Here is a 25640-nt window from a genome sequence, read left to right on the forward strand (position 1 = left end):
ATCGTTCCTGTGTGAGAAATCTTATATTAGATGGGGACTAAATCAAATCCATATCTACTGGAGAAGTGATGGGAAAATGTGTCAAACCTCTTATAACTGTTTCAAAAATAAACTGCCCTTCTGTTCTTGGCTACTTATTGGCAAAAGATGGCCAGTCTACCGCATGTCACGATGGTTGCGTCCTATCTCACCTAAGATTTATTTTCTATTACAGACAATTAGGAGTAGTCTGTGTTTTCTGCACTGACACATGCTCCTCTCATAGATTGACAGCTCTGTATCTCTGTAAATTCTGTAGTGCTTCAGCAGTCATGCAAAACCTTAAGAAATCCTGCACATTGTACTGTTTAAAATTTTATGTAAGAAGAGCATACACAGACTAAAAAAAAAAAGCAGACAGTTATGTGCACCTCACATTGTACATTTGCCCTTTAAGTTCCCATCAGTCATAATAATAATTGTGCTTTAACTTCAACATTCATGTCTGATCCTTTCTACATGCACCAGTCTGTTCTAAAGTTGTACCCGCTACCGGGAATAGTGTCACAAGTCTCTCTCAATATCTTCAGTGTAGGGAAGAAAACTAACTTAATCACAATATGCTGATTCATCATAAAAAATACTAACCTTGCCTTCAAAAGATTGTATTTTACATTTTGTTTTGGTATAAAGTTTGTGGATAATTTAAAAAGCTAATTTAAACATCAGAATTTTAAATTAACAAGCTTAACAAATCTGTGGTTTAACAACTGCAGATTGATTAACTTTCCAAAACACTGCTAAGCATTACTCTGTTTTAGTACCAGACAACGTAAACTGAGTGTATTTTTGCACTTTAGCAATTTACCAGTAAATAATTGCGCTAATTTCTAAACTTAAAATATTTCTGATTTTGATGTCACTGTTTATACACAGACAACATTTTAAAATGACCTACTGGAATAAATGAGGTTCTTGTAAATTATGGCTTTATAGTATCCCTTTTATACATTCTTTGAAATAACTTTTTTGGGGGTGGGGAGGGAGCCTGAAATATTGAACAACTTACTATGAACCTGATCTATAAACTAGGCAGATTTGTCAAGTTTTTTACCATGATTGATCTCTGTATTTACAAAATGACGCTTGACTTTAAAGTTAGCCTATAAACTTCAGGAAGATATTTAATATGTGGTATCTGTAATTTGATATATTGGCTTTTAATTAGGTTCATTTTAGTTTGCAATGAGAGTTTACAAGGCTGTTGCCCTCTCAAATATTTCAGCAGAATTAATTTCTGTTCCGTTCATGTCAAAGACAAATTGACTAATGTCTGCTGGAAACTTGCTTTGGTTGTTCATTTGAAGGTTTTGTGGTTTTTTTTAAATAAAATATTAAGAAGCCATTTACTTTGTCAAAATCTGTGTCTGGTTTAAAATGCTTTGTGTTTTTAGATGAACAAGATGTGCCTGCTATTTTGCCTCATTATCGCAATATGCTGGAGAATAAGCAACTTCTAACAGTCAGTGCACCTGAGTCTGTTACTGTTACCGAGGTGTCAGCAACAGAAGAGCCAAGCCCTTCATTACTAGTAAATGAAATTCAGATATCCGAAACAATGTGCATAGAAACCAAATCCTTGACAGGAAGCCCAGAAAGCTCCATGGCTGGCAGCCCTGATACAGAGTCACCTGTGTTAGTGAATGAATATGTACGTATAGCTTGAGTTTCCATATTGTCTGTCTTGAATATAAAATTTGTCATTTCAAAGTTAAGCTTTCTTTCCAGACTCAGTCAGTTTGTAGGTTAAATTGAGCATACAGGCACTTCTTTTATTTCTTTTATTTTTAGTTATATTTTAAGAGAGTTATCAGATATCTGTATTTAGAACAGAATCATGCACCTCTCTATTTTCTTCTTAAAATGTCATAAATTCTGTCATCAACAGGAAGCTGGGTCCGGAAACATAAGTCAAAAGTCTGATGAAGATGACTTTGTGAAAGTTGAAGACTTGCCCCTTAAACTCACAATATATTCAGAGGTATTTTGCTTGGAGGATTTCTGTACTTAGAAGTGGCCATCACAGAAATTAGTCTTGTTTTTTAAATTGGGGAGGGAAGAAATAATATGACTCTGGAAACTAATTTGTTTTATCCACTCCCAAGGCAGATCTAATGAAGAAAATGGTGGCGGAGGCCCAGACTAACACTTTGTCTGATGCAATACTAGATGGTGATGGAATGCAAGGTGAAGAATTAGCTGGAGACTCTCAAACACTGAAAGAACCTGGTGAGAGATTCTTTAAATTCCTAACTCATGAATCTCCTCTTGGGAGAGTTAAGCTTTATTAGGGTCTAAAACCTTCAGGATTATTGCTGAGTAAAGCAAGAAAACTCAATCTTCCGATTGTCAGTGTATCAGTTTTCATTATGACATACTGGAAAATTTGTATTGACATAAATGTTCTTTTTTCTGCTGCTGCTTCCAGTAATTTTTATCCATCAAGATATTCTTGTCTGTGACTAAAGAAGCAATCCTTTTTCTAATTGAAGTTAAGGGTAAGGAAGGATCTGATATTGTAAGTTATACATCAGCTACTCCTGGGAGAATTCTGCACCAAAAAATTAAATTCTACATATTTTATTTATCAAAATACTGCAATATAATCATGCTGGTTTCAATTATTTTGGTCATTTATTTAAACTACAATACAATGTTTGGAGAATGGGAGTGAGGAGCATTTGAGGAAATCCACCAAAACGTTGCCTAATAGTAATGTAGCTAGGTTTGACCTTTTCTTTCTAGTTATTAGTCAACAATTATATGCAGCCATATGCTCAGTGTTACATCAGAGGCAACTGAAGAGCCAGTGAGGGCTGGGGAATCAGACTCACAATTTATATTGGCTACTGACCATCTCCCGAAAGTTCAGTAGCAAATAGTTCATGGAGTACATTTTGATAAGAAATTTTTTCAGTCCAAACATTTAGACCAGTTCTAATCATTTAAATATTTATAAGGCCATGCTGTCCTTTACACCACTCTGGCCATATAAAGGAGCCCTAAAACTTTTACACCTGTTTTATGCTCCTGGGGAATTCACAAAGACACACCTACCTCCTCAGACCACCTTGAAGCCCTTCTCCTCCATGCCAAGCATGCTGCAATAGTGAGCGAGAGGGACAGGGTGTGTGTGTGTGTGTGTCTCTCTCACACACACACACACACACACACACACACACACACACACACACACACACACACACACACACACTCTTGATTTACATTTCTCTTGGCTGCTCCAGGTCCCCAAACCAACCTGTCTGTGCTGCTGGGGAACGCCATGTAACTGCTCTTGTGGCTTTCCTTTGCTCTCCTATCAGAAATCACTTTTCTGCGGGGAAGCAAAGAAATCTGTGGAGGACATGAATTCTGCACCTCCATAGTGATGCAGAATTCCCCCAGGAGTAGCCTAATAGTGTTAAATACACTTTTGTTATATGATTCAAAACTCCTTAATTCATAGGTGACTGGGTCAGATCTGTGCATAAAGTCTTAAAATCTGCATTGACTGCTGCAGTGAGGTGAGATGCAGGTGCTAAACTTTAGTTACACTTTGAATAGGGGAAAGAACAGGTGAAGGATGACAGGGAAAAAAACCAAGTGTAGTAGATTTAAAAAAAAAAAGTCACCTAAGTCTGATGTAACCAGAAATCTCTTGATGGCATTTTTAGACCTGTAATTCAGATGCCTAAGAGAGGAATACTTAAAGAGCAAGGAAAGGAGATAGGATTCAATCTCTTTTGTTCTAGATATGAAGATGCAAGTCACAAAAACAAAAGTGGTATTTTAAAAGCCTGGGTATACCTTGCTGATTATGGGTCTTAATTATTTACAAACTGATATTTTCTGGTTTACTTTCTGATAGAAATTGGAATGTAATATGAAATATTTTGAAGTGTAAAAAATTACACTACAATAGACTGTTAGGCTAACTGACATACAAATTCATTCTTTTAATTCTGCCCTGAATGTAAAGAGACTTTTAAAACTAACTTTAAGGGAAAAAATAGAAATTAAAATTTGTCTTAAATCCAGTACTAAAACCTTTAATCTGTTGTAAACAAACTAAGGATATTGATTCAAGGGTGCTAGTACAATGGCAACAGTCACTGCCTGAAACAGTGACTGGTATTTCAACAGTTATAAAAGCTTGGTATTGGAACAAGACATGGTAATTTTCCTCCTAAATGTTAGATTCACATTTAGTGGCACTAAGGGCTGGTCTCCACACAAGTTGTACTTAATTGATTGGTTTCTAAACCAATCTAGTTAAATTGATGAATCTCGCTTCTGTGGACACTTAGTGTGTGAGTTGAGTACCCTCTTTCAATTTTGCTTAAGTTGGTAACTGCATTAGGGTGCTTTTTATCTGAAATCAGAGTGCCCACATGATGGGTTGCACCTATTCAACTAACACAATGTGCAAACTGTGTATAGACAAACAATGAGGAGGGACTTGTTTTGTCAAGATGTTCTCAGCAATACAGTACTTTTAAACATATACCTGTTAAGATGTATATCTGAGATTCAGTAATTGTTCCTGGACATTAATGAGTAAAATTTTTATTTTGCAGAAACTGCTGGAGCTCAAAGTGCATGAAAAATATTCCAGAAACTACTTCTTAGCCCCTCTCCACATATACCATTGCATATAGAAAATTGGCACAAACTTCACTGAATTTGAATCTGTATAAAAATGTAAATTAGTTTGACACACTACTGCCTTTAGGATAGATATGCTAACTTCTGCCCAGGACAGTTTAAACAGCTGTAACTGAATCCTCTACTGCACTGTTCTTTTTCTGTCTTAATCTTTTTTATTCATTGTGATTTGTTTAGTAATTTTAAAATGTAGTTTTAAATAAAGGTTGGACTTGTCTGTAAAGTCTTTGAGCCATTATTTTACAGTTTCTGGAGAAGTTCTGATGATGCTGTGTGAAGGCATCCAGCTCTCCTGCACAACATGAAGTGCTTTGTATTGAATGTTTATTTGTAGAGAGTACAGTATGCCATTTAAAGGGATGCTATCAGTTTTCCTGGCCTAGGAAAACTAGTCCTATCAATCTATGTGGTGGGGGAGTGTAGCTTTCAAAAACAAAAAAAAAATTCCCCTTCACCTGCTATGTAGGTGTAGCTGTCCTGTTAATTGCCCAAGCAGATGATCGATGTCTGTAAGGAAAACAGGAGTGTTTGTCATCTTGGACTACGTTGCTAGTATGACGTAGGGCTGTGAGTCCCAGCTCACATATCAACCTAGTGTGAGTGTGTATAAGAGCTAGCAAGAGTATAAGTAGTATAGCTGTGGTGGCAGGGGCACCGGTATGACTTAGCTGTACTGAATACACGATCCCTGGATCCTGTGGGTATGTGCTAAGCTGTACTGCTGCTGTCTGTGCTACTGCAGCTCCACTGCTAATTATACTCAAGCTAGCTCTCCTTGAGCTAGTGAGTGAGTATCTGTAGAGGAGCTGGGCATCATACCCCTAGCTTGTAGAGTAGATGTAGCCTTAGAGTAATATGAATGCTTACATTTAACTTAAATATGTCTGGTTGTGGGAGGCAGAATTCAGAGAAGTTAAGTGAACTCTCAAAAATTAAGTAAATTAACTTTTTGGAGAGGAAGATAGAAATCATTACTATTTCCTACATGTGACGGATGCTGGATTTTAAAAAAAACTGACAATTTAAATGAGGGTGGGCCCAACATTGCTATAAACACTACAAACAATTTAAATTGCTCTGAAAATGTGTTTACCTACAATTGTCTGATACAGTAATTTGAGATGTTATGAGAGAAGTTTCTTTGATCTGCATTGTTCCCAAGGATGATCTCAAAGACTTGCCTATTGTCCCCTCCTCTCCCAAGGTAATACGATCCCCTATAAATCAGAAGTTCGAAACTATTAATGCAGTTCCTCAAACAAAACAAAAACCCACACACACCACAGGGCTCTAAGTTCAAGACGTGTAGCTTGTTCCTTGCCTCTGTACCCCAATTTGAATTGTGTAGTTGCTTCCTCCACATCCACCTGCTAGCCAATTAAAAACTAAATCTTTCCTTGTTCCAGCTCTGTCCAGTTCACTCACTTTTGAACTTTGGCATTTCTAGACTGTTTGAATTTTGTAACCTTAATGTAAACTGAATACACTTGACACTTCAGATATTAGCATACAGTCAAGATTTTAGAAACTAACACCATTACACATTCAGTAAGCAAGACTAACGTTTCTTAACTAACACTTATTTACAAAATGCCAATTTGAAACCTAGAGTTAACACTTGACAGTACAAATCAATATTTGAACTAAACAGATTTCCCTAGCTATCAACATAGCAATCTTTCAATTGCTAACTTCTTAGTTCAGGTATATTGAGCACTGTTATTTTTATTTAACCAAATCCTTAAAGTGAATATGCATGTTTAAGGTATCAGCTCATTTAAAATTAATAGCAGTATATTAGGCAAACATAAAAATAGCTTGTATTTTATCACCATCCGGGCCTTTTGGTACCAACTATGAACTGTAACTTTTGAAATACCTGACTTAAATGTTTATCACCCTTTATCCTAATTCTGTCTTATTTTGGCTGTTTCCCTACCTGGTGCAGAAAGCATCCCTGACTTTGGGGCTCCAGTAATTGCATCTGTTGAGTAATTCCTTTCCTTATTGCTTGCTGATCATTAGACAGTGGAAGTCATTCTCTCCAATTGGGGGAACAAGTTGTTCAGCAACTGCAATGCTACTTGAGTCCAGAACAGAGGAGTAATACAGACCCACTGCTCAACTTCTGTACAATTTGGGGAGGGAGACAGGGAGAGACATGAACAGAGGGGGCAAAACTCTCTAATCTCTACATAGATTAAACTGATAAGGATTGTTTGCTTTTTCCTATAAGCCAAAAAGACACCCCTAAGCTATGTGGTACTCTCGAAGCCTGCAGATATTTGAACATATGGTTCAAACAAGGGGTTGGGAATCCGCCAGATGGTTTTGCCATTTTAGCCATTGAACTAAAGATTGGTTGCAGTATCTATTGGTCAGAACAATCTTCCTTGCTGCAGTTACAGCAGCTAGAGTAGGAGAAATCACTACTGTTTCATAGTGATAAGTGCTTTAAGATGTTCTTTAGAATTTCAAAGTTCCTTGAACAAGGCATTCTCTGAATTTGCACATGTCAGCAGTGAACCACCAAGGGGAAGATGAATAGAAAGAGCTACATCCGCTGTTTCTTAAGCTGACTTAAGTCTGTCTGCTTTGGTAGACAGCAGAAGTTTTTCCTAAAGCATTACAGTCAGTGCTTGGGGTATACATGTGAGTAGGCACTTGGCACAAGGCCTCAGGCATCTTGTATGTCTGGACTTCTAACTTCAGCTGTTTAATAAAGAACTGAACAGACAAACTAGCTCTCAGAAAGAATGTCTCCAGGACTCACTTTCACATCAGTTACACTAAGGGCTCCTAACATTTCATTCTCCAAGGAAATGGATTTGAGGCCAAATGTTGTAGTATGTTCTCTGTGGGCTGATCCAGATATCACTTCTATATCTTTGCAGTCCCCCATTTTGATAAGTGTTCAGAACACTTGAAATGGCAAAAAGACCCCTGCCTTAGAGCTATTGCCTTTTGTAAGAGGTATCTTAGCTAGCAGATGTAACTATGGAGGAATAGAGCTGCTTCTGTGTTCTCCACCAAGCTAAAATAGTTCTCATGACAATGCCTCACTTCCTTTCCAACTGTAGTTCTAGTCCATAGATCCTGTGAACTCATCCTCCCTCCTCTGCCTAATCATCCTATTATTAAAGTTGCATAACTTAGATTACATTTACATAATACCAGAAGGGAGTATAGTACTTTCAACAGGATTTCAGGAGAAAGTGGATTTAAGCCAGTGTTCTGGTGGCTTTATCATCAAAAATGATAAAAGGGCAAAAAGGTACTCAAGAACTTTATATACCTATAAAAGGTAACTATTGCTTAGAGGAAATCAAATACTACATCAAAAAGGAATTGGCCAGGAACCCTTTAGGGACCAAAGGCATATTACAATACCTGCCACTACTGCTTGAAGCATAAACTAGTTCCAAAACAGAAGTAACATGGTAAATCTGTGTGTACTTACTGTCAGAGAACAATGTAAGCTCTACCTCAGATTCACCATTGCAGCCTGAAGCTTCATGACTACAAAAAGCACAACATTGATTAAAAAACTAGAATTCTATTAAATGGGTTTAACTTAACTGATATGTCTTGAATTGTAGACTTCCACTTTTTAAAAGATGCCTTTTTATCCCTCACTGCTTCTTTTACATGGTGGTTTAATATAGAATCATAGAATATCAGGGCTGGAAGGGACCTCAGGAGGTCATCTAGTCCAACCCCCTGCTCAAAGCAGGACCAATCCCCAGACAGATTTTTACCCCAGTTCCCTAAGTGGCCCCCTCAAGGATTGAACTCACAACCCTGGGTTTAGCAGGCCAATGCTCAAACCACTGAGCTATCCCTAAGCCACAGTGGTTCTTTTTTAGTTTTTACTGTGTTTCTTAATTTGGGGTATACATTTAAGTTAGGCCTCTATTATGGTGTCTTTAAAAAGCACCCATGCAGCTTGCAGGGATTTCACTCTAGTCACTGTACCTTTTAACTTCTGTTAACTAACCCCCTCATTTTTGCATAGTTCCCCTTTTTGAAATTAAATGCCACAGTGTTGGGTTGTTGAAATGTTCTTCCCACCACAGGGATGTTCAATGTTATATTATGGTCACTACTTCCAAGCGGTCCTGTTATAATAGTTACCTCTTGGATCAGCTCCTGCGCTCCCCTCAGGACTAAATCGAGAGTTGCCTCTCCCCCTTGTGGGTTCCCGGACCAGCTGCTCCGAGAAGCAGTCATTTAAAGTATCGAGAAATTGTGTCTGCATTTCGTCCTGAGGTGACATGTTCCCAGTCAATATGGGGATAACTGAAATCCCCCACTATTATTGAGTTCTTAATTTTGATAGCATTTCATCATCACTATCACTGTCCTGGTCAGGTGGTAGATTAGGGATCTATTATTAGAGCATGAAATTTCTATCCATAGAGATTCTATGGAACATGTAGATTCACTTAAGATTTTTACTTCATTTGATTCTACATTTTCTTTCACATAGTTCCCCTCCCTCCCCCCACCCCAATTACCTGTTCTGTTCTTCCGATATATTTTGTACCATTGATTATCCTCACTCCACCAGGTTTCTGTGATGCTTATTATATCAATATCCTCCTTTATCACGAGGCACTCTAGTTCACCCATCTTATTATTTAGACTTTAGCTTTTGTGTAGAAGCACTTTAAAAACTTGTCACTGTTTATTTGTCTGCCCTTTTCTGATGTGTCTAATTCTTTGGGAATGTTTCTCATCTGATCTGGCCCTCACATTATCCTCTTCCATCCTCTGCTCCTGACTATAACCTAGAGAATCTAAGAAGTCTCTGTCCGATCCACGTGCTCCTCTGCAACAGGTGGCTTCTCCATCAAACCCCCCCCCCCCCATCTCCTAGTTTAAAAACTGCATGTAAAATGTAAACACATACATCTAGGAACCAACAACAGACCATAGAAACCGACTAGATGGGGGACTCTACTCTGGGAAACTGACTCTGAAAGAGTTGGGGGGCATGGTGGATAATCAACTGACCATGAGCTCCCAGTGTGACACTGGTCAAAAGAACAAACTCTATCCTGGGATGCATAAAGAGGGGAATCTTCAGTAGAAGTTATTTTTTCTCTGTATCTGGCACTGGTGCAACCTCTGCTGGAATAGTATGTCCTGTTCTGGTGCTCACAATTCAAAAAAGGATGTTGATAAATTGAAAAGGGTTCAGAGAAGAAACTGCTAAAGGATTAGAAAACATGCCTTATTGTGGTAGATTCAAAGAGCTCACTATTGAGCTTAAAGAGAAGGCTAATGGGTGACTTGATTACAGTCTATAAATATTTACAGGGGAATAACTATTTAATAATGGGCTCTTCAGTCTAGCAGACAAAGGCTAACATGCTGCAGGGGTTGGAAGTTGAAGCTAGAGCACTCCAGACTGGAACTAAAATTAATAATAGGAGTAATTAATCATTGGAACAGTTTACCAGGGGTCATGGTGGAGTCTCCATCCCTGGCAATTTTTAAATCAGGTTGGATTTTTTTTCTAACATATGCTCTAGGAATTATTGTGGGTAAATTCTCTGGCCTGTGTTGTACAGGAGGTCAGACTAGATGATTGCAATAGTCCCTTCTGGCCTCGGACTCTATGAATGAGGTAATTTCCTATGGAGGAACCCACCTCTTCTCTGGGACTTCGCTCACACTTTACCCTGAGTGTTTTTTTTTTTTTTTTTTTTTTTTTTTTAAATTCTGATCCATCCCAAAAGGGATCAGTTACAGAGCACTTAGTAATCTTTTTTCAGCTGTGTGGGGTTTTTTTGGGGGGAGGGGCGGAGAGAATAGACAGTTTTTGCTAATCCAGATAATTCTCTTTAAATTAGCCATCAAACTGTTATGACTGTTATTGCTTTGATTTCAAGTATTAGTATTAACTCTAGAGAGAAATCTGGGTGCAGGGATTTGTTGCAGGGACATTCCTTTCTGATTGCTCTGCCTGTAATACTCCACCACAGTAAGAGCATCCACTCCAGAAGAATCGTTGGACACGTTGGCGTGAAGGTTACAGTAGCGATGAGTTTAACGCACTTATCAAGAAACTGAAATTAATCTAACAACACCTTGGCAGGAAGATGGATTACATGGCCTGTTAAATCCTTTTAGGTTCTGACTGTCACTTGGTTTTAGGCATTTATTTTAGCACTCAGACAATTGTGTCCTGTTGAGATTTATTTATTGATCAGACAGGATGATTCCTGCTTCTAAAGTAATTAAAGCATTACATTTTGTTTTTTTGTTACAATACTTAACATATTAAACAAAGTTTAGGACTGTTTCACAAACAGGAACTATATGGAAACAATTTAAATTCTCTAGCTTGAAACCAACCAAGGTTATTTGCAACATCTTCACTTTGTTGCTTTGGAGAAGCAACACAAGTACAAATTAAATAGCAAGCTCTCCCAGGAGCAGATTTAGACTATACCACCACCTTCACAAAAAATATCCTGAACTTTACATTTGTTTCACCCAGCAACAACTGTAGGTTAAGCTACAACAGGAACTTCATACAGCACTTCTAAAACTTACATGTGCAGTACAATTGCTTTTTAATTCATTCATTCACTCAAAGACAGACTGGAACATTTCTTGTCCCACCTTGATGTAAACTTCTCTCTCTTCGTCTGTCATAAGTGACACTAGCTCTGGATTGTCACTAACTTCACTGTACAAGTGGGCCTGTCCAGCAACCATTACTGTAGGATCCAGTGTTTCCTGTTCCTCTTGTTCCAAGTCACTCCCTGCTGCTTTAACTACCACAGGTTTTGCATGTTTGGCCTCCTCCTCTGATTCACTGGTGTCACTTTCTGACTCATGCAGTTTGTTTCTGGCAAGAGGAGGGGGATGTCCTGTGCCAGAGGAAGACTTAGATTCATGGATGAGAAGAGTCCTTATTACTTCATTATCAGTAACAACTTCCTTAACATAGTCATCGGTTTCTTTGGACATTTCTGTTCCCAAAAACAAAAGAGCACCAAATAAACCATACGCGATTAACATGTAAATAAACCAGTAATTTTCCCCTTGAACAATCCTATTTAAGTTTGACAATTGCAATCAAAGGATAAGACATCTTTCACAAGCAAATGGAATGAATGTTTTCCTGTTCATTTATAAGCAGGGTATATGAAGTATATTAAAATGGGATGGAGAGATATGGACAGTAAATGCATCTCCACCCCTCCTTTAAAATAGAGAGCGTGCCATCTCAGCTGTAATTTTGATATCTGATATTGAGCATACCTGTTTCAATGGTTTTCTAAACATGGCACCCTGGCTGCTTCTGTAATTCAGCACCAGATGTATCAGGAAATAAAATTAGATTTGTGTTTGAAATATAGCTTCTTATTTAAGTTATCTTAGAAGCATTGAGCCACTGAAGATATTTTTTTGTAGTTGCATCTAGCACTTTGTAAGTTACTCCTCTACTGAAAAATTCTGAACAAGATCATTTTTGATTAAACTGACCTACTTTAATGGTTTGTTCTGTGGTTAATACTTGTTTCCTGCTTATCAGTAGATTTGCCCCCGAGCCTTATGTACAGAATATTCCTTTAAACCTTCAGATTTTTGTTCATAAATCTAATCCAAACCTCATGTTCAGCTATTGGAGTCTGAGGCCAGCGTTTTCGTAAGTGATCAGTGAATAAGGTGTCTCTCAAACTTGGTGCCCAAAAAGGGCCCAATTTTCAAAAAGGAGTGCCCAGCACTTTTTGAAAGTTAGTACACTTTAAAGTGTCTCTAGGCTAGGTGAACATGCTGAATCACTACTAGCATTTGAAAAACCTTGTCCTGTATAGATTTATATTTGTAAAGGCCAGAAGGAACTAGTATCAACTAATCTTATCTCCTATATATCAAAGGTCATACATTCTAGCTCAGACATTATCTTTTATATAGATACCAAACCTTGATTTAAAGGCTTCAAGGGATGAAAAAAATCCACCTCTTTCCTTGGCAAGATTTCCAAATGGTTAGTTACCCTCTTAATACACCTCATTTCCAGCTTGAATTTATCTAGCTTCAGCTTCCAGCCATGGAATCTTGTTAAGCTTTTGTCTGCTTGCTTAAAGAGCCCTCTACTAGCAGAAGTCTCTCAGGTAGGTACTTGTACAGATATAAATATCCCAAAGAAGCATTCAGTTTCCTGCTATTCCCAGATTTAGAAGAGCTTTACAAAGATTTGTTGTTACATAGAATACATCGTTCAAGAAGATATTTTAAAATAGAAGGCTACTAAAAGACTGGGATTTTTCAGAACTTGGTGCCTAAAGCAAGGTTCTTAAGTCCGTATTTAGGACTTACATGAGGACAGTTTTCAAAAGTGCTGAGCATCCACCAGCTACTAATGTGGTGGTGAGGAGATAATTAATTACAGTACATTCCTAACTCCATGGACATATCAAAACATGACCATACTTTCAAATGTTAGGTTCTCAAACTTTGTCTTACCAGTATTGGAGTCAGTTGCATATGAAGATGCTCCTTGTACAGTACTTTGTGACATCCATATAGGATGTTCTTTAGTCACTTTTTCCTTCCCTTTCATCTTTGGTTCAGAATCTTGGACATCAATGACCAAGTTTTGAACATACATATTACTGACAGATGAATTCTTGTTGGCCCATTTCTCAGGATGGCTACTGGAGTCCAGGATGCTTGAACATACCTTCTGTTCAAAGCTGAAGGAAAAAAAGTTTAATTCTTGCTTGCAGGGTGTCACTCTCCCAAACCCCAGGGTATTTAAAAGCCCCCTCAGTACCCCTCTCCCCCACCCAAAACACAACACCACCACCTCATCTCTCAAATCAAGAAAACTGACCAGATTAATTTCAGTTTGGCCAGCTACACTGTATCTTGAGATAAAAATAATCTCCTCCCCAATCCATGATTAACGTGTGTGGTTCTGAGCCCTTAATAGCTGCATACTCTTTTCTAGAACACATTTTTGGATCCAGTGTATTGTCAGGATTAATGTAATGGTTTCACAGTAGAGAGTAAAGAGAACAAGAGAAGCTAAAATTAGTATTGAGAGAAATATAACAAACTTAAGAAGAAAAACTCTCCCCAATGTGAAAAAAAAAAATCTTTGAGTTTGAGGGGTAAATACACACATTTAATAATTGGGAGTTTTTAGAGTGCCATATACTACAGATATGCCAAACTAACACAGGTCTGTATGTTAAGCAGTTCTGGAAAAGACAAAAACACAAACCACTCAGGCACAATACAAGACAAATAGAGTAGAAAGAACAGTGAACCTAGAATGTTGCACAGAAAAGGATTTTAGGTTTCTTTATTTATTATTTTCTATGCATGGAACTTGGCACATATTAAGCAAGAACTTGTTTCAGTGCAGCATTAAAGAGACTCCATTCTAGACTTTGTGAAAGGAGACAAAGTTTAGAGGAGACAAAGGAGTTGTTGGGCAGGTGTGCAAGAAGATACAAATAGGGATGGAGACAGAACGCTGAAAGTGAGTAAGAAGTAAATAGCAGTAGTCAAGGAGGAAGTGTTAGGAAAGCCTGCCAATGAGTAGTTTTGGGGGGCTGGAACTTTGGAAATGTAAAGAAAGAAGCAGTGAGATGTGCTTGAGGGTCTGGGAGTGCAGGAAAGGAGGCAGAGAAGAATCAAAAGTGACATCAAAGCCGTGAGCTCGGGTAATAGGAAGGATTAAGAAAAGAGGAGAGGACAGGGCTTAAGTGGGAAAGTTAAAAAACAAAAGAAAAATAACCTGTCAACTAGGCAGATCTGGGAGTCAAATAGTAATGGTATCAATGATGAGGAACAAATCAGTCATGGAACATAGATGGGAAAAAAGATGTAGAAGACCATGGGAATCCACACAAAGACTTCAGAAATGCAGAAAGGTGTGTGTGGGGGGGGGGGACGGGACAAAATTGAGATGGGAATAATGACATACCATGTCAGAGGGAGTAGAGAAATCAGAAACATTGCCGGGGCGGGGTGGGAGTGGAAGAGGGCTTAACTTGATCAAGCAACAGTTATTGGGGACTTTCCTGAGAGTAATTTCTGTGAAGGAAAGTTGGAGAAAGCCACATGGCAAAAAGTTGAAGAGGGAAATATTAGAAACTATTTAGTGCAGAGTAGTAGGAACAGAGGCCGAAGGGGAGCAGGAGGAGGAGGGTTCTGCGAGAGTGAATCCAATGGAGTTTTAAAAAGAGAGGAAAACAAGGGCATGTTTGAATGTGGAAAGGAAATTGAGACAGGCGGGTGACTGAAAGGGATTAAGGTTAGGAGTGGAAAGAGTCAGGAGCAAGAGAGCAGATAACTGGCTTGGAGATATAGGAGAAGGAAGAGATTGGCATGAAAAATAAGATGGAGGGAAAGAAGTGAAGGAGAGCCTAGCAAAAAATCTAATTTTTTAAGTAGTTATCAGGATCTTAGGCAGATACAGAGAAGGAGTCGGCTGGTAGTTTTAAGGAAGGCACAGTGACGAAAAGCTGCCAAATGTTTATATGCACAGGAGTCAGAACTAAAATTATGTAAAAATAGGCCTTAGTGGCCTTTTGAAAGACAATTCATGATTCTAGTCAGTACGATTTCACCTCACCATCTTGGGCCACTTTCTGTCCTCCACTTACATGGGACGAAAGGTTTACAAGTTTAGCTTAAATTATGCTCTGGAAGAAGTGAGCCAGAAAAGATTTGGTTTCCATAAGTTATAACTTGTATTGAGAAGAGATTTCTCTTCATACCTTTCTGATAGCTCTGGAATTTCCGTTGGCTGAGGCTCAAGCAAATCATGTGGTAGAACAACCTCTTCAGTTTCCCGCAGCAGTGCAAAGATGGGTTCGATCTGTTCGTTAAATTTTGCTAGCAAGGTTCGAGCATCTCGTTTGGGAAGTGCAGAGGCATCCTCCTCAACTTCAGCATTGCAGTAGGTGCAGCGGAAAGTCTCTGCAACATCACCCCCGTTTGAAATTCACAGGTTAGTAAAAGATACAAAAAATTAGCAGTGAGCTTTGCCAAGGAATTTGCTCCTCCAATGAATAAGACTTTTGAAGAACAACTCAGTTCCATGCTACAACCGTTTATTGAAGGGACACAATCAACTTGAAATCTGTTAATTTCAAAACATTTTTGTTAAAAAGCAGTTGCTGATACTATTCCAGCCTCTGAATCCTGGGGAATAATGAGAGTTTTACAATCACATTTGCCTCTGATTTTGACACACACAGACTACCAGAGGAAAGACAAATTGTGCATTTGGCAACATCTTCTGTATAGTCAATTTCTTCTCTCTAATATCTTATACTTGTTCATTCATCTTAGATGTAACATGGAACAAGAGGTAAAATATTTTCTGGCAGATTTGATGTTTAAATTGACAGTATCCTTTTAAACACAATGGTGCTATTTCTAGCTGAATCCAGCAGTGAAAACTAGTACCTCTACCTCAAGGAACCTGTTTGAAGCGTATAGTTCTACTCTGAAAAGCTACTCTGTAAAAGTGTCACCATCAGCTGCTTCCATATTTATTGTTTCAATGATTACAGATCAAATTTGCTCAGTTTACAAGCCAAGGATTTTGCCAGCACACAGCCCTGCAAATTCCCTTTACAATATCAAAATCAAGCTTTGTTAATTCTTTCTGGTTCATTCATCCTTACTAGCTCCCCAGCTGTTTATAGTGTTGGTAGGTGTCAGATTGCCATTGCATCACACCTCCCCATGCCTTGTCCAGTGAATTTGAAATGCAACTTCTGGTTCAGTTGGCTTGAAGAGGAGGCAGAAACTCTTGAGTTCTTATGTCAGCTCAGCTCCTGACTTGCTATGTGGCTTTGGGAAGACCCTGAACCTCTATGTCTCAGTTGCCCTATCTGTAGAATGGGGATGCTTATACCTCCCACTCTGGTGTTAGGAGAATTAGTTAATGTTTGTTAAAATATAGTATTTCAAATTGTTTTATTAGTACTTTATGGCATCTTGCCTCAGGATCTTCATGCATTTATAATCATTAAATTAATTTAACCTCACAACACCCAGATGAAATGGGCAACTTACTTGCATTTTAAAAGGTGAGGCAATTAAAGACACGTAAAACTTGGTTAAACTACTTGGCCAAAGTCAAACAGCAAGTCCATAGCAGAGCTGAGACTAATCTGAATCCCAGGGCTGCATCTTAGCTACAAGAATATCCTTCCTCTTCACCACAGCTCATTCTACAAGCCCAATTATTTCCTTGTACTTTTTTTAGGGCAACTGTCCAAAAACAAAACCCAATCAACCTGGTTCTATTACGAAACGTGCACAGGTGCAGACACATTTAATGCTGTCAACAATTTCCTGAAGGATGAGAGTGGATGAGCAGTCTAGCTGGCATACCTGTGAATATGTCAAACAGCTGATTTACTTCCAGGTCTGTGTAAGTGCTAAAGCAAGACGGACACTTGAAGGAGGACCTGGTAGTTGAATCCCGCTCATCTGCTTCTATCTTCCGGCGCACATGATCCAGTTTGTACTTAACCACATCCACCAGCACCTTGTAGTTGATGTAGTAGTAATTATGCCTTGTACTCTTCCCATTGGGCCCTGTTTCAACCCGCATGCGCAGCTTGACAAATTTATCTGCCTTGAGTGTGTTGAGGACAGTGCGCAACTGTTTGCGTTCATACTTGAGCAGTAGCAGCAAGTCATCCTCCTTCACACAGGGGTATCGGATCAATACATCAAGGACCAGTGAGTACTCTACCCCATAGAAGCCACGCACCATGTATTTGGCCAACCGTTTCAGTGCTGCTGGGACTTCCGTAATAACATCTTGATCTCCCATCAGTAACTAAACTGTGTCAGAAAGAGGAGTGTTAGTATATGTAACACCGACAGACCCCAGTTATCAGTGGGCAGGATCGAACCTGGGGCCTCTGGAGCTTAGTGCATGAGCCTCTACAGCATGAACTAAAAGCCATATGGCTATTAGCTAAGGCTGTAGAGCAAACTCAATATCTTTCTCTAAGTGTTCTCTTTACCACTGTATGGGACAGAGCACCACACGCAGGAGGTGTGTGTTACATATACAGCCTCATTATTAAGGCTGTACGCAATATTAAGTGTTTTGTGAACCTTTGGATAGCTCAGATTGGTTCTAAAGCAGGTCATCTGCAATGCTGCTCTTTCAATAGGAGTCTGAGTCTGTGTCTCCATTCTGTAGAATCGTCATTAGGTTCTGATCAACCCCATCACATCTGGATATTAAAGCTTATTGAATGCTTTTGGGCCTAGCTGTGTATTAGTGAGTATCTATACAACAGATGCCCCCTGCTGGGTAAGGGAGAAGGTGTTAGAAAAACTCCACAAGCTTCCTCTGACAGAATTTTCCCTTGAACTATCTCCTCTGAGGGTGGACATGGAGGTAGACATGACAACGGGATTTTGGTTTCTAAAGGTCACCCACCCCACCTTTAAGACTACTGTTTTCTTTCAACTTGGCTTGTAGATCACACCAATTGGAATTCAGGTCTGAAGTGAACATTGCGTGTCCTGGGCTGGAACTTACTGTGTACAAGGTTAGCGAGAAGTCTCTACAAGTGTCATATGATCACTTACGGTTGCCAATTCTCCCAGTTTTGCCATGAGTCTCCCAGAATTGGGCTTAATCTCCTGGAGAAAACTGAAGCCAATCCAGGAGATTTTAAACTGCTAGAAGTCTGAAAGCACAGCAGGGCTAAGGCAGGCTCCCTAACTGCCCTGGCTCTGCACCACTCCCGGGAGCAGCCGGCATGTCCGGTCCCTAGGCAAGGGGGGGAGGGGTCTCTGCACACTGCCCCTGCCTGCAGATGTCACCCCTGCAGCTTCCATTGGCCACGGTTCCTGGCCAACGGAAGCTGCTGAATCAGCACTGGGGGCAGGGGCAGCACACAGAGCCACCTGCCTCCCCTCCACCTAGGGGATGGACATGCTTCCAGGAGTGGCGTGGAGCAAGGGCAGACAGGGAGCCTGCTTAGCCCTGCTGCGCTGCTGACCGGGAGCCACCTGAGGTAAGCACTGCCTGGCTGGAGCCTGCCCCCCCTCATCCCCTCCTGCACCCCAACCCCCTGCCCTGAGCCCCCTCCTGGAGCCAGTACCCCGCACCCCAACCCTCTGCCCCAGGTTAGAATCCCCTCCCATAGCTAAACTCTCTCCCAGAGCCTGCACCCCAATCCTCTGCCCCAGCCCATAGTCCCCCCCTGCACCCAAAGTCCCTCCCAGAGCCCACATCCCCTCCTGCATCCCAGCCTCCTTCCCCAGGCTCAGCCCAGAGACCCCCTCCCACACTCCAAACCCCTTGGCCCCAGCCCAGAGCCCACATCCCAACTCCTTGCCCCATCCCAATGAAAGTGAGTGAGGATTGGGGAGAGCAAATAAAGGAGGGAGGGGTGATGGAACGAGCAGGGGCAGGGCCAAGGGTGTTTGTGTGATTAGACAGTTGGCAACCCTAGATATCTTGTATTAATTAATAAAATAGTTTAACATACCTCATGACACCATTCCAAGGGATAAACACAAGAAGGCAGCATTGAGATTGAACTATAAGACTTAATGTGGCATTTTCTATCTTCTAAATGCTTGACTGCTGTCCAGATTGCAATGGTCCCCAAGGGAATGAATGTTCAGCAACCCAGAAGAGTCAGAACAGAGGGGTTAGGCCTATTCCAGCCTTCCCCCAACATACCCGTGTAGACAGGGTGCAGCGTAAGACTGTTCCACTTGCCCATAGCAACCAAGAAATACTCCCTGTGACAGGGATGTTCCCTGGTGGGATGATCTGACTGGTTTCTAGCCCTTTGTGGGGCCTTTGTCACAAAATCAGTCCTGTTCGTTAGAATTTATCCTCATACTCTCTAATTCAGCTATTTTAACCATTAACGGTAATGATGGTTATCAGGGGAAAAGAAATCTGTTGCCTGGATATGTCCCAAAGAAAGCATCTTGATTCAGTAGGTCCAGGCTGAGTAGTATCCTGTAACATTATACACAGCACTTTTTATCGAGAACACTCTCCAAAGTATATACATAAAGCACCACTGGAATAGAAGGCCATGTCCTCTGGGGTGGCGGACACCTGCCAACTGCAGCACAAGATGGGCGAGTGAGTGGGAGGATGTTCTGTGTAATGACACTGAGAAAACCTCCTCTTGCAAGATGCATCATATACTCTCCAATGTCCACATTGAGCTCCAATTTTTAAGGCTGGCCAGAATACTTCCCACAGCAAACTGCATGGAGCTAAGTTTATCTATCTTGAAGGTGTATAGCTGATCTAATCCTGTCTAGGTTTGAACTGGTGTCTAAATATCTCAAAGTTTTGTGCTTAGACCACTCTGCCATCCCTTCAGCATGGCTAGAAGACCCACTGCTGTTTCTCTTTCATTGTCTTTATAAATCAGATTCTCTTTCCACAGCAAATGCTTCTGCTAAACCTTCTCCTCTTCAAACCCCTTCTAGTAATTCTCATTTTACATATATTCTGATAATCTCCCGGTCTTAAAACTCTGTGAAAGGCAGCATAGTTAGGCTACTGACAGGCAGGGCTGCCCAGAGGGGGGGCAAGTGGGGCAATTTGCCCCAGGCGGGCCCCCACGAGAATGTCGGAGGCTCCCCCCTGCCTCCGACTTCGTTTTCCCCCATCCCCCGGCGCCTCAGTGCGCCGCGTCCAGGAGTGGTCCTGGACAGAGCGGCAGTGGCGTGGCTTGGGCGGGGCCTGAGGTCCTCCCACTCGGAGCTGCGTGGTAAGGGGGTGGGGCTGTGACCTCCAGTAGGCCGAGCGGCAGAAGCTCCTGGACGCGGCTCGCTGAGGCTCTGGGAGAGAGGGGTAAGCGGCATGGTAAGCCCCTCTGAGCCGGGCACTCCCCCAGCCCTGATCTCCAGCTCTGAGCCAAGCCAAGCCCCCCTGAGCCGGGCACCCCCAACCCCATCCAGCCCCAGCCGAGACCCCCAGCTCCAAGCCCAGCCCCTCTGAGCCGGACACCTCCCGACCCCATCCCCCCCACAGCCATGACCCCCAGTTTTGAGCCCAGCCCCTCTGAGCCGGGCACCCCCCAACCCAGAGCCCACCTCCCCACCCAGCCCTGGGCAACAGTAGCGCCACCCCCAGGCAGCGACAGCCCATTGGCACCAACCATCACCATCACCCAGCGACAGCCCATTATGTAATTGCAAATGTATACATACCATTAAAGCATTTAATGTTTTTAAATAATGTATTTCATGTATTTTCAAATTATTAAAAAATGTTTAAATGTATTTCACTGGTTATTGTTTACATTTCCAAATACATGTTACTATAGTATTGCAACTTTTTTTTTTATGGACTGGGCCCCCAAAATTGCTTTGCCCCAGGCCCCCTGAATCCTCTGGGCGGCCCTGCTGACAGGGGCAGTCTACCCGGAGTACTGCTACCCCAGCTGCAGCAGGCACCAACTAATAGACTTCGCACTATAATAAACTAATTAATAAAATTAATAAAATAATTAAAATGTAGACAATGCGTTGTCCCCCTGTGAGGTAATTCACTAACGTTACCTCCATTTTATAGATGGGGAGTCAGAAAAGTTAAGAGACTTGCCCACGGACACCCAGGAATTTAGTGGCAGAACCAGGAGTAGAACCCTGGAGCCCTATTCTCCTGCTGCAGGACACAAGTCGCTGTTAGTATGCCACATGGGAGAGGTGTGTAATTGAGGGTGGTGGAAGGTAAAGTCCCATGTCTCGTGACTGCCATTGTCCTTGCAAAGAGCTTCCTCCCACCCTTCCTAGTAAGTTGTTGAGATGTCAGTTTTTGTCACCTCATGACTATCCCTCTCCATGTCGGCCCCACTGACTGAGTCCATAAAGTCAGGGGCGAGAGAGGAGTGGCTGAGCCACTCCTCTGTTCCCATCCTTAGCTTGTTCAATGCTGCTTTGACACCACACATCATGGCATCTTGCTGGACAGTGTAGTACCAACAGCCCCTTTCTCCTCATCTAAGTTTCCTTCCCTTGAAGCTGCCTCTCATAACATACTCCTGCATAAAATATTTTCACTGGTCTGACAGTTAGACCCCATATTTGTTAGGTGGTGAACTGTTTTTCCCACACACCTCACCAAGTCATTACATGGCAGTGACCATAAACTAGATGCTAGCTTTGCATTAAGCAAGAGGGCCATGGGATGGGTACCCACATAGGGGAGTCAGATCAGTATTATCTCCATTTGAGAGACAGAAATAAAGATACAGAGATTAAGTGACCTGATTGGATGCACTGTATTCTGGTAGTGGAGACCTGGACATAGCTGCTAGGAGCCATAGTTTCTGGTCTTGCCTCTAACACGGACTTCTTGGGAGACTAGGGCCAATTCTCTGAGCTGCTGGAAGGCAGAGTCCTATTCACTTCAATGTGGATCTATTTACATTCAGTAATTTGCAGGCTCAGCATCCCAAGTCCCCATGCGAGGAAGCCAGGTACATTTGCAGCTTCTTGAACAAGTGTAACTTAGTTTTTTAATTTATAAAACTGTTTAGGAACAAGTATTAAAAAAAAAAAACCTGATTTACTTCAGCCTTAGTCCTAACCATTGTTAAATCAGATTTGGTTTCAGCAGAATGGGAGCTTTCTCGCTCTCTCGAATGCATTATTTAAGATGGTCTAGTAGACACTGCACAGAACTTTCAATTTCTAAACAAGTGCAAAACCAATTTAATTTCTATTAAAGCAAGATGCTTTGCACCTGGAAAGCAGTTCCATCCCACAGCTCTAAAGCCTCCTTATAGACAGGAGTGGGAGCAAACACTCCCACCCTGTACTGAGACATCACTTGCCAGTGTTGGTAAGAAATATAGACATTAGATCATAGGCAATTTAATCAAGTTGCAAGAATGATAACTAGCTTCACTTCCCAGGGAAAAGCCTAAAATAAAGAATGTAGAAACTATCCTCAGAGCTTTTGTGCTTACGGAATGCTTACATAAGGTTACTTATCAAATTGATAGACAATTATCAAAGCAGAATTCAAGTTAACAGACATCATACACAGTATATGCAGCAGGATTTTCAAAAGCCAGTTGCTTAAAGTTAATTTCTTACCACAGCTATTAAGAAAAAGTAAAAACTGCCCCACAATCATTTTATCAGTGATAGTTTGATCAATTTATGCATTTTAGAAATACTAAAATGCTGGGATTTATTATATCAAAATCTTTAATAAGTCTTATACAATCAAACCTCTTGCAGTTGAATTAAACCGCTCATTATTACCTCTCTGGGAGCATACAGGACCAACTTTCCCTAGAAAGTTTCTGATTTAATTTTGCAGCAGATATAACCCTTTTCCAAGGACTCAGAGCCAACCCTCACCCAAGCTTAACTCTTTGCCACCCTCTTCCTGGGCCTATCAATGATGAGTCCAAGCTGATAGCCATCTGGAAGGAGAGACTCTCAAAGTGATTCTCTAGCACCAGAATGAAATCAACATTTAAATTATACCATGCAAATATTATTGCTAAATAAACACACTCAGAGCAGACAAGGGATTGAAATGATTATGTTAGTTGTTGCAATCAAAAAGTAGCCTTTTTAATTAGTGTTCTGTAGACGATTAAAGCTATCAGCATAATTAATTCAGCAATCTGGAAAAGAACTAATGGGTAAGTGGAATTACTAAACTGATTTCTATTCACTATTGCCTCAAGCTGATAGTAAATCTCTTAGTGTGAATAAACTAAACCCAAGCCCTTTTACTTGGTTGCACAACAGATCCTTAGCCTTACCTGTTTTAACTTGCATTTAGAAGATTTCATAACCACAGCAGCTTGCAAATATATATGCAGTTTGAGTATATTTTGCAGAAGAGAGAATGGAACTCCTGTGTGTCAACAATCTATTTATGTATACTAGTATTTTTCATCTTTGGAGCCCTTCACAAATATTAAGGAGTTAATCCTCATAACATCTCCATGACATAGGGAAGCAAGTGGGTAATATTATCTCCCATTTATAGATGAGGAAACTGAGGTAGAAAAATTAAGAGAAGGCCAGAGAGGGTGTCAGAGCCAGGATTAGAACACTGGAGAGCCTAACTTCAAAGTTCCATGCTTTGATCATCAGCCAACACATCTCCTACACATATGTGCTCATATCTGTTCCTGTGAATCTAGATCTGGTGAATACACCAGTACAACAGAGGAATGTAACAGATAAGAATGACTCCAGTATTTCAACCCCAATATTCCAAAAATAAAAATGGAATTTAGATTTCTAAAATATTTGTACAAGTAAACGCAGTGGATTTACCCCTCAAAAATCATTATAGGACATGGAATATAATACACTCAGTTGACTGTGTTTTGGTTAAATTAGAACAAACCAAATAACAAGAATGTTATTGCCATGGGCATCAGCACTTTGCAGATACAAACAACCATACAGATCAAGTTTAACCTGAGCCTTGGGAATTTTTACAATTAATAATACCTAGCACTTATATGGCACTTTCCAACTTCAAAGCATTTTAACCAATCTTATCCTCAAATAGTCCTCAGTCAATGGTGAGAAGGGGGCTAGATCACAAGAAAACATTAAATGGCTTTCTAAAATAAGTAGTATTGTGACCTGGCTTATAACATTTTCATCATCAAATAAAATTGTTCAGGAGCATAAAATCTGAGCAAGTTGTGAGTAATAAAACTAGTGTTCAGAGGTGGATGCAATTGATCTCCACAGCACTGACAAAGATGGTTGCTCAGTCAGGCAATTTCACTGGCAATGAGGTTAGCAGAGAATTTGATATGACATTATTTTGTTTACCGATCACCCTTTTCATTGGCTTTATGCTGTGCAGTTTGAGAGAGTAAAAGTGAGACCTGTAATCAGAGTAAAATAAGGTGTGGATTGCACTGGATTTCCCAATACACATAGCCAAGACACAGCCTCTAGAGGGCTCTGTTTTCATGCTAACGTGCTATCATAATGCTCTGGAATATAACCCTCACTGAAAAATAGGAGTTAGAGACCAGGATAGACAAATGCATTTTGCCTCATTTCAAACCCACTTGAACATGGTTTGAAAGTTCATCTGAAAATTATGCATTTGCATTGCACTTAGAAAACACTTGATAGAAGAAGCAGTGAGAGGACAGAAGAAACATACCCAATGAAAAAAATAGAATGGAAAATGGAGCAGACAGAGTGAAAAACAAATAAAGGGAGACTGAAGAATGGAGCAGAGAGTAAAAGAGAAACAAACAATATGTACACTGGGTCACATTCTGGTCACTGGTCTGGTGGCTGTAGAAGACCCACAAGAAGCTGGGCAAATACAGTACGTTGATCACCAGAACAGGTGCAGCAAAAGGCCAGTGTAAGTGGTCCTGGGGCTGCTCTAACTTACACTAGTGTCCACAGTGTCGCCTGGTCTGGGAAGAAGACTCTTGGTAGCACAGATGTGGTTTAAAGTAAATTTTGCCCCTACCCTACCTCCCCCTGGGCATCAACTTCTTTACGGAATCTCTCAGAAAGCACAGCACAGAAGCGGCTCTACTCTGTATATTACATATAAAAAACAATGTTAAAGGAATGCTTGCAAAGTCAAGCACTTGAAAGTTAGAAAATGCCAGAATTAAGTTTCCTGTGCAACCATAATTTGGCCCACTTGTACATGTGCATTAAGATAGTCTTTGATTACATGGTCATATATTATTTTTTCCACAGGCACCTGACCTCATTTAGTGCACAGCACAGGCCTGTGCTGGGGATGAATACAGTTGTGTAGTGAAGGAAAGTGTTGTGTGTAGGATCTGTGACTCATTTGCAGAAATTGGAAGGTGTGTAGTGGATCAGCCAAGGAATTGCAGGAAGAGAAAGGAAGGTCTCAGGTTTTGCAGTTGAATGCTGCCCTTGTGAATCTGATTCTACCACTGCCT

General features: G+C 40.7%; 2 protein-coding genes across 15 annotated transcripts in view; one reads left to right on the plus strand and one right to left on the minus strand.

Annotated features, from left to right (window-relative positions):
* The window catches only part of PCM1 (pericentriolar material 1), an 88739-nt gene extending 83818 nt beyond the window's left edge, over nucleotides 1-4921 (plus strand). For all 14 annotated transcript variants that reach the window (XM_054029282.1, XM_054029281.1, XM_054029287.1 and 11 more), the window contains 4 exons: nucleotides 1434-1690; nucleotides 1928-2020; nucleotides 2145-2268; nucleotides 4617-4921. In XM_054029282.1, the coding sequence (XP_053885257.1) occupies nucleotides 1434-1690; nucleotides 1928-2020; nucleotides 2145-2268; nucleotides 4617-4642 (500 nt within the window). In that variant the 3' untranslated portion in view covers nucleotides 4643-4921. The remainder of the gene's footprint in view (nucleotides 1-1433; nucleotides 1691-1927; nucleotides 2021-2144; nucleotides 2269-4616) is intronic.
* Nucleotides 4922-10944: 6023 nt separating this feature from the next.
* On the minus strand, nucleotides 10945-17536 carry LOC128838433 (general transcription factor IIE subunit 1-like). Its single transcript, XM_054030617.1, has 4 exons — nucleotides 17089-17536; nucleotides 15459-15660; nucleotides 13192-13421; nucleotides 10945-11690 (listed from the first exon to the last, which is right to left on the minus strand). The coding sequence occupies exons 1-4, from the start codon at nucleotides 17534-17536 to the stop codon at nucleotides 11302-11304; spliced, it is 1269 nt and encodes a 422-aa protein (XP_053886592.1). The 3' UTR covers nucleotides 10945-11301.
* Between the last annotated feature and the right edge of the window lie 8104 nt (nucleotides 17537-25640).

This window comes from Malaclemys terrapin, chromosome 5 (assembly GCF_027887155.1).
Source record: "Malaclemys terrapin pileata isolate rMalTer1 chromosome 5, rMalTer1.hap1, whole genome shotgun sequence".
In the NCBI taxonomy this organism is placed as follows: domain Eukaryota; kingdom Metazoa; phylum Chordata; order Testudines; family Emydidae; genus Malaclemys; species Malaclemys terrapin.

What these genes read in the sequence shown, in the direction of transcription:
- LOC128838433 (XM_054030617.1), bottom strand. Translation starts at nt 17,536, where the DNA reads ATGGGAGATCAAGATGTTATTACGGAAGTCCCAGCAGCACTGAAACGG. An exon ending in GCTGTTTGACATATTCACAG is followed by an intron (nt 15,661 to 17,088) that starts GTATGCCAGCTA and finishes GTGATGTTGCAG; the next exon opens with AGACTTTCCGCTGCACCTAC. An exon ending in TGCAACTGACTCCAATACTG is followed by an intron (nt 11,691 to 13,191) that starts GTAAGACAAAGT and finishes TTTTGGGAACAG; the next exon opens with AAATGTCCAAAGAAACCGAT.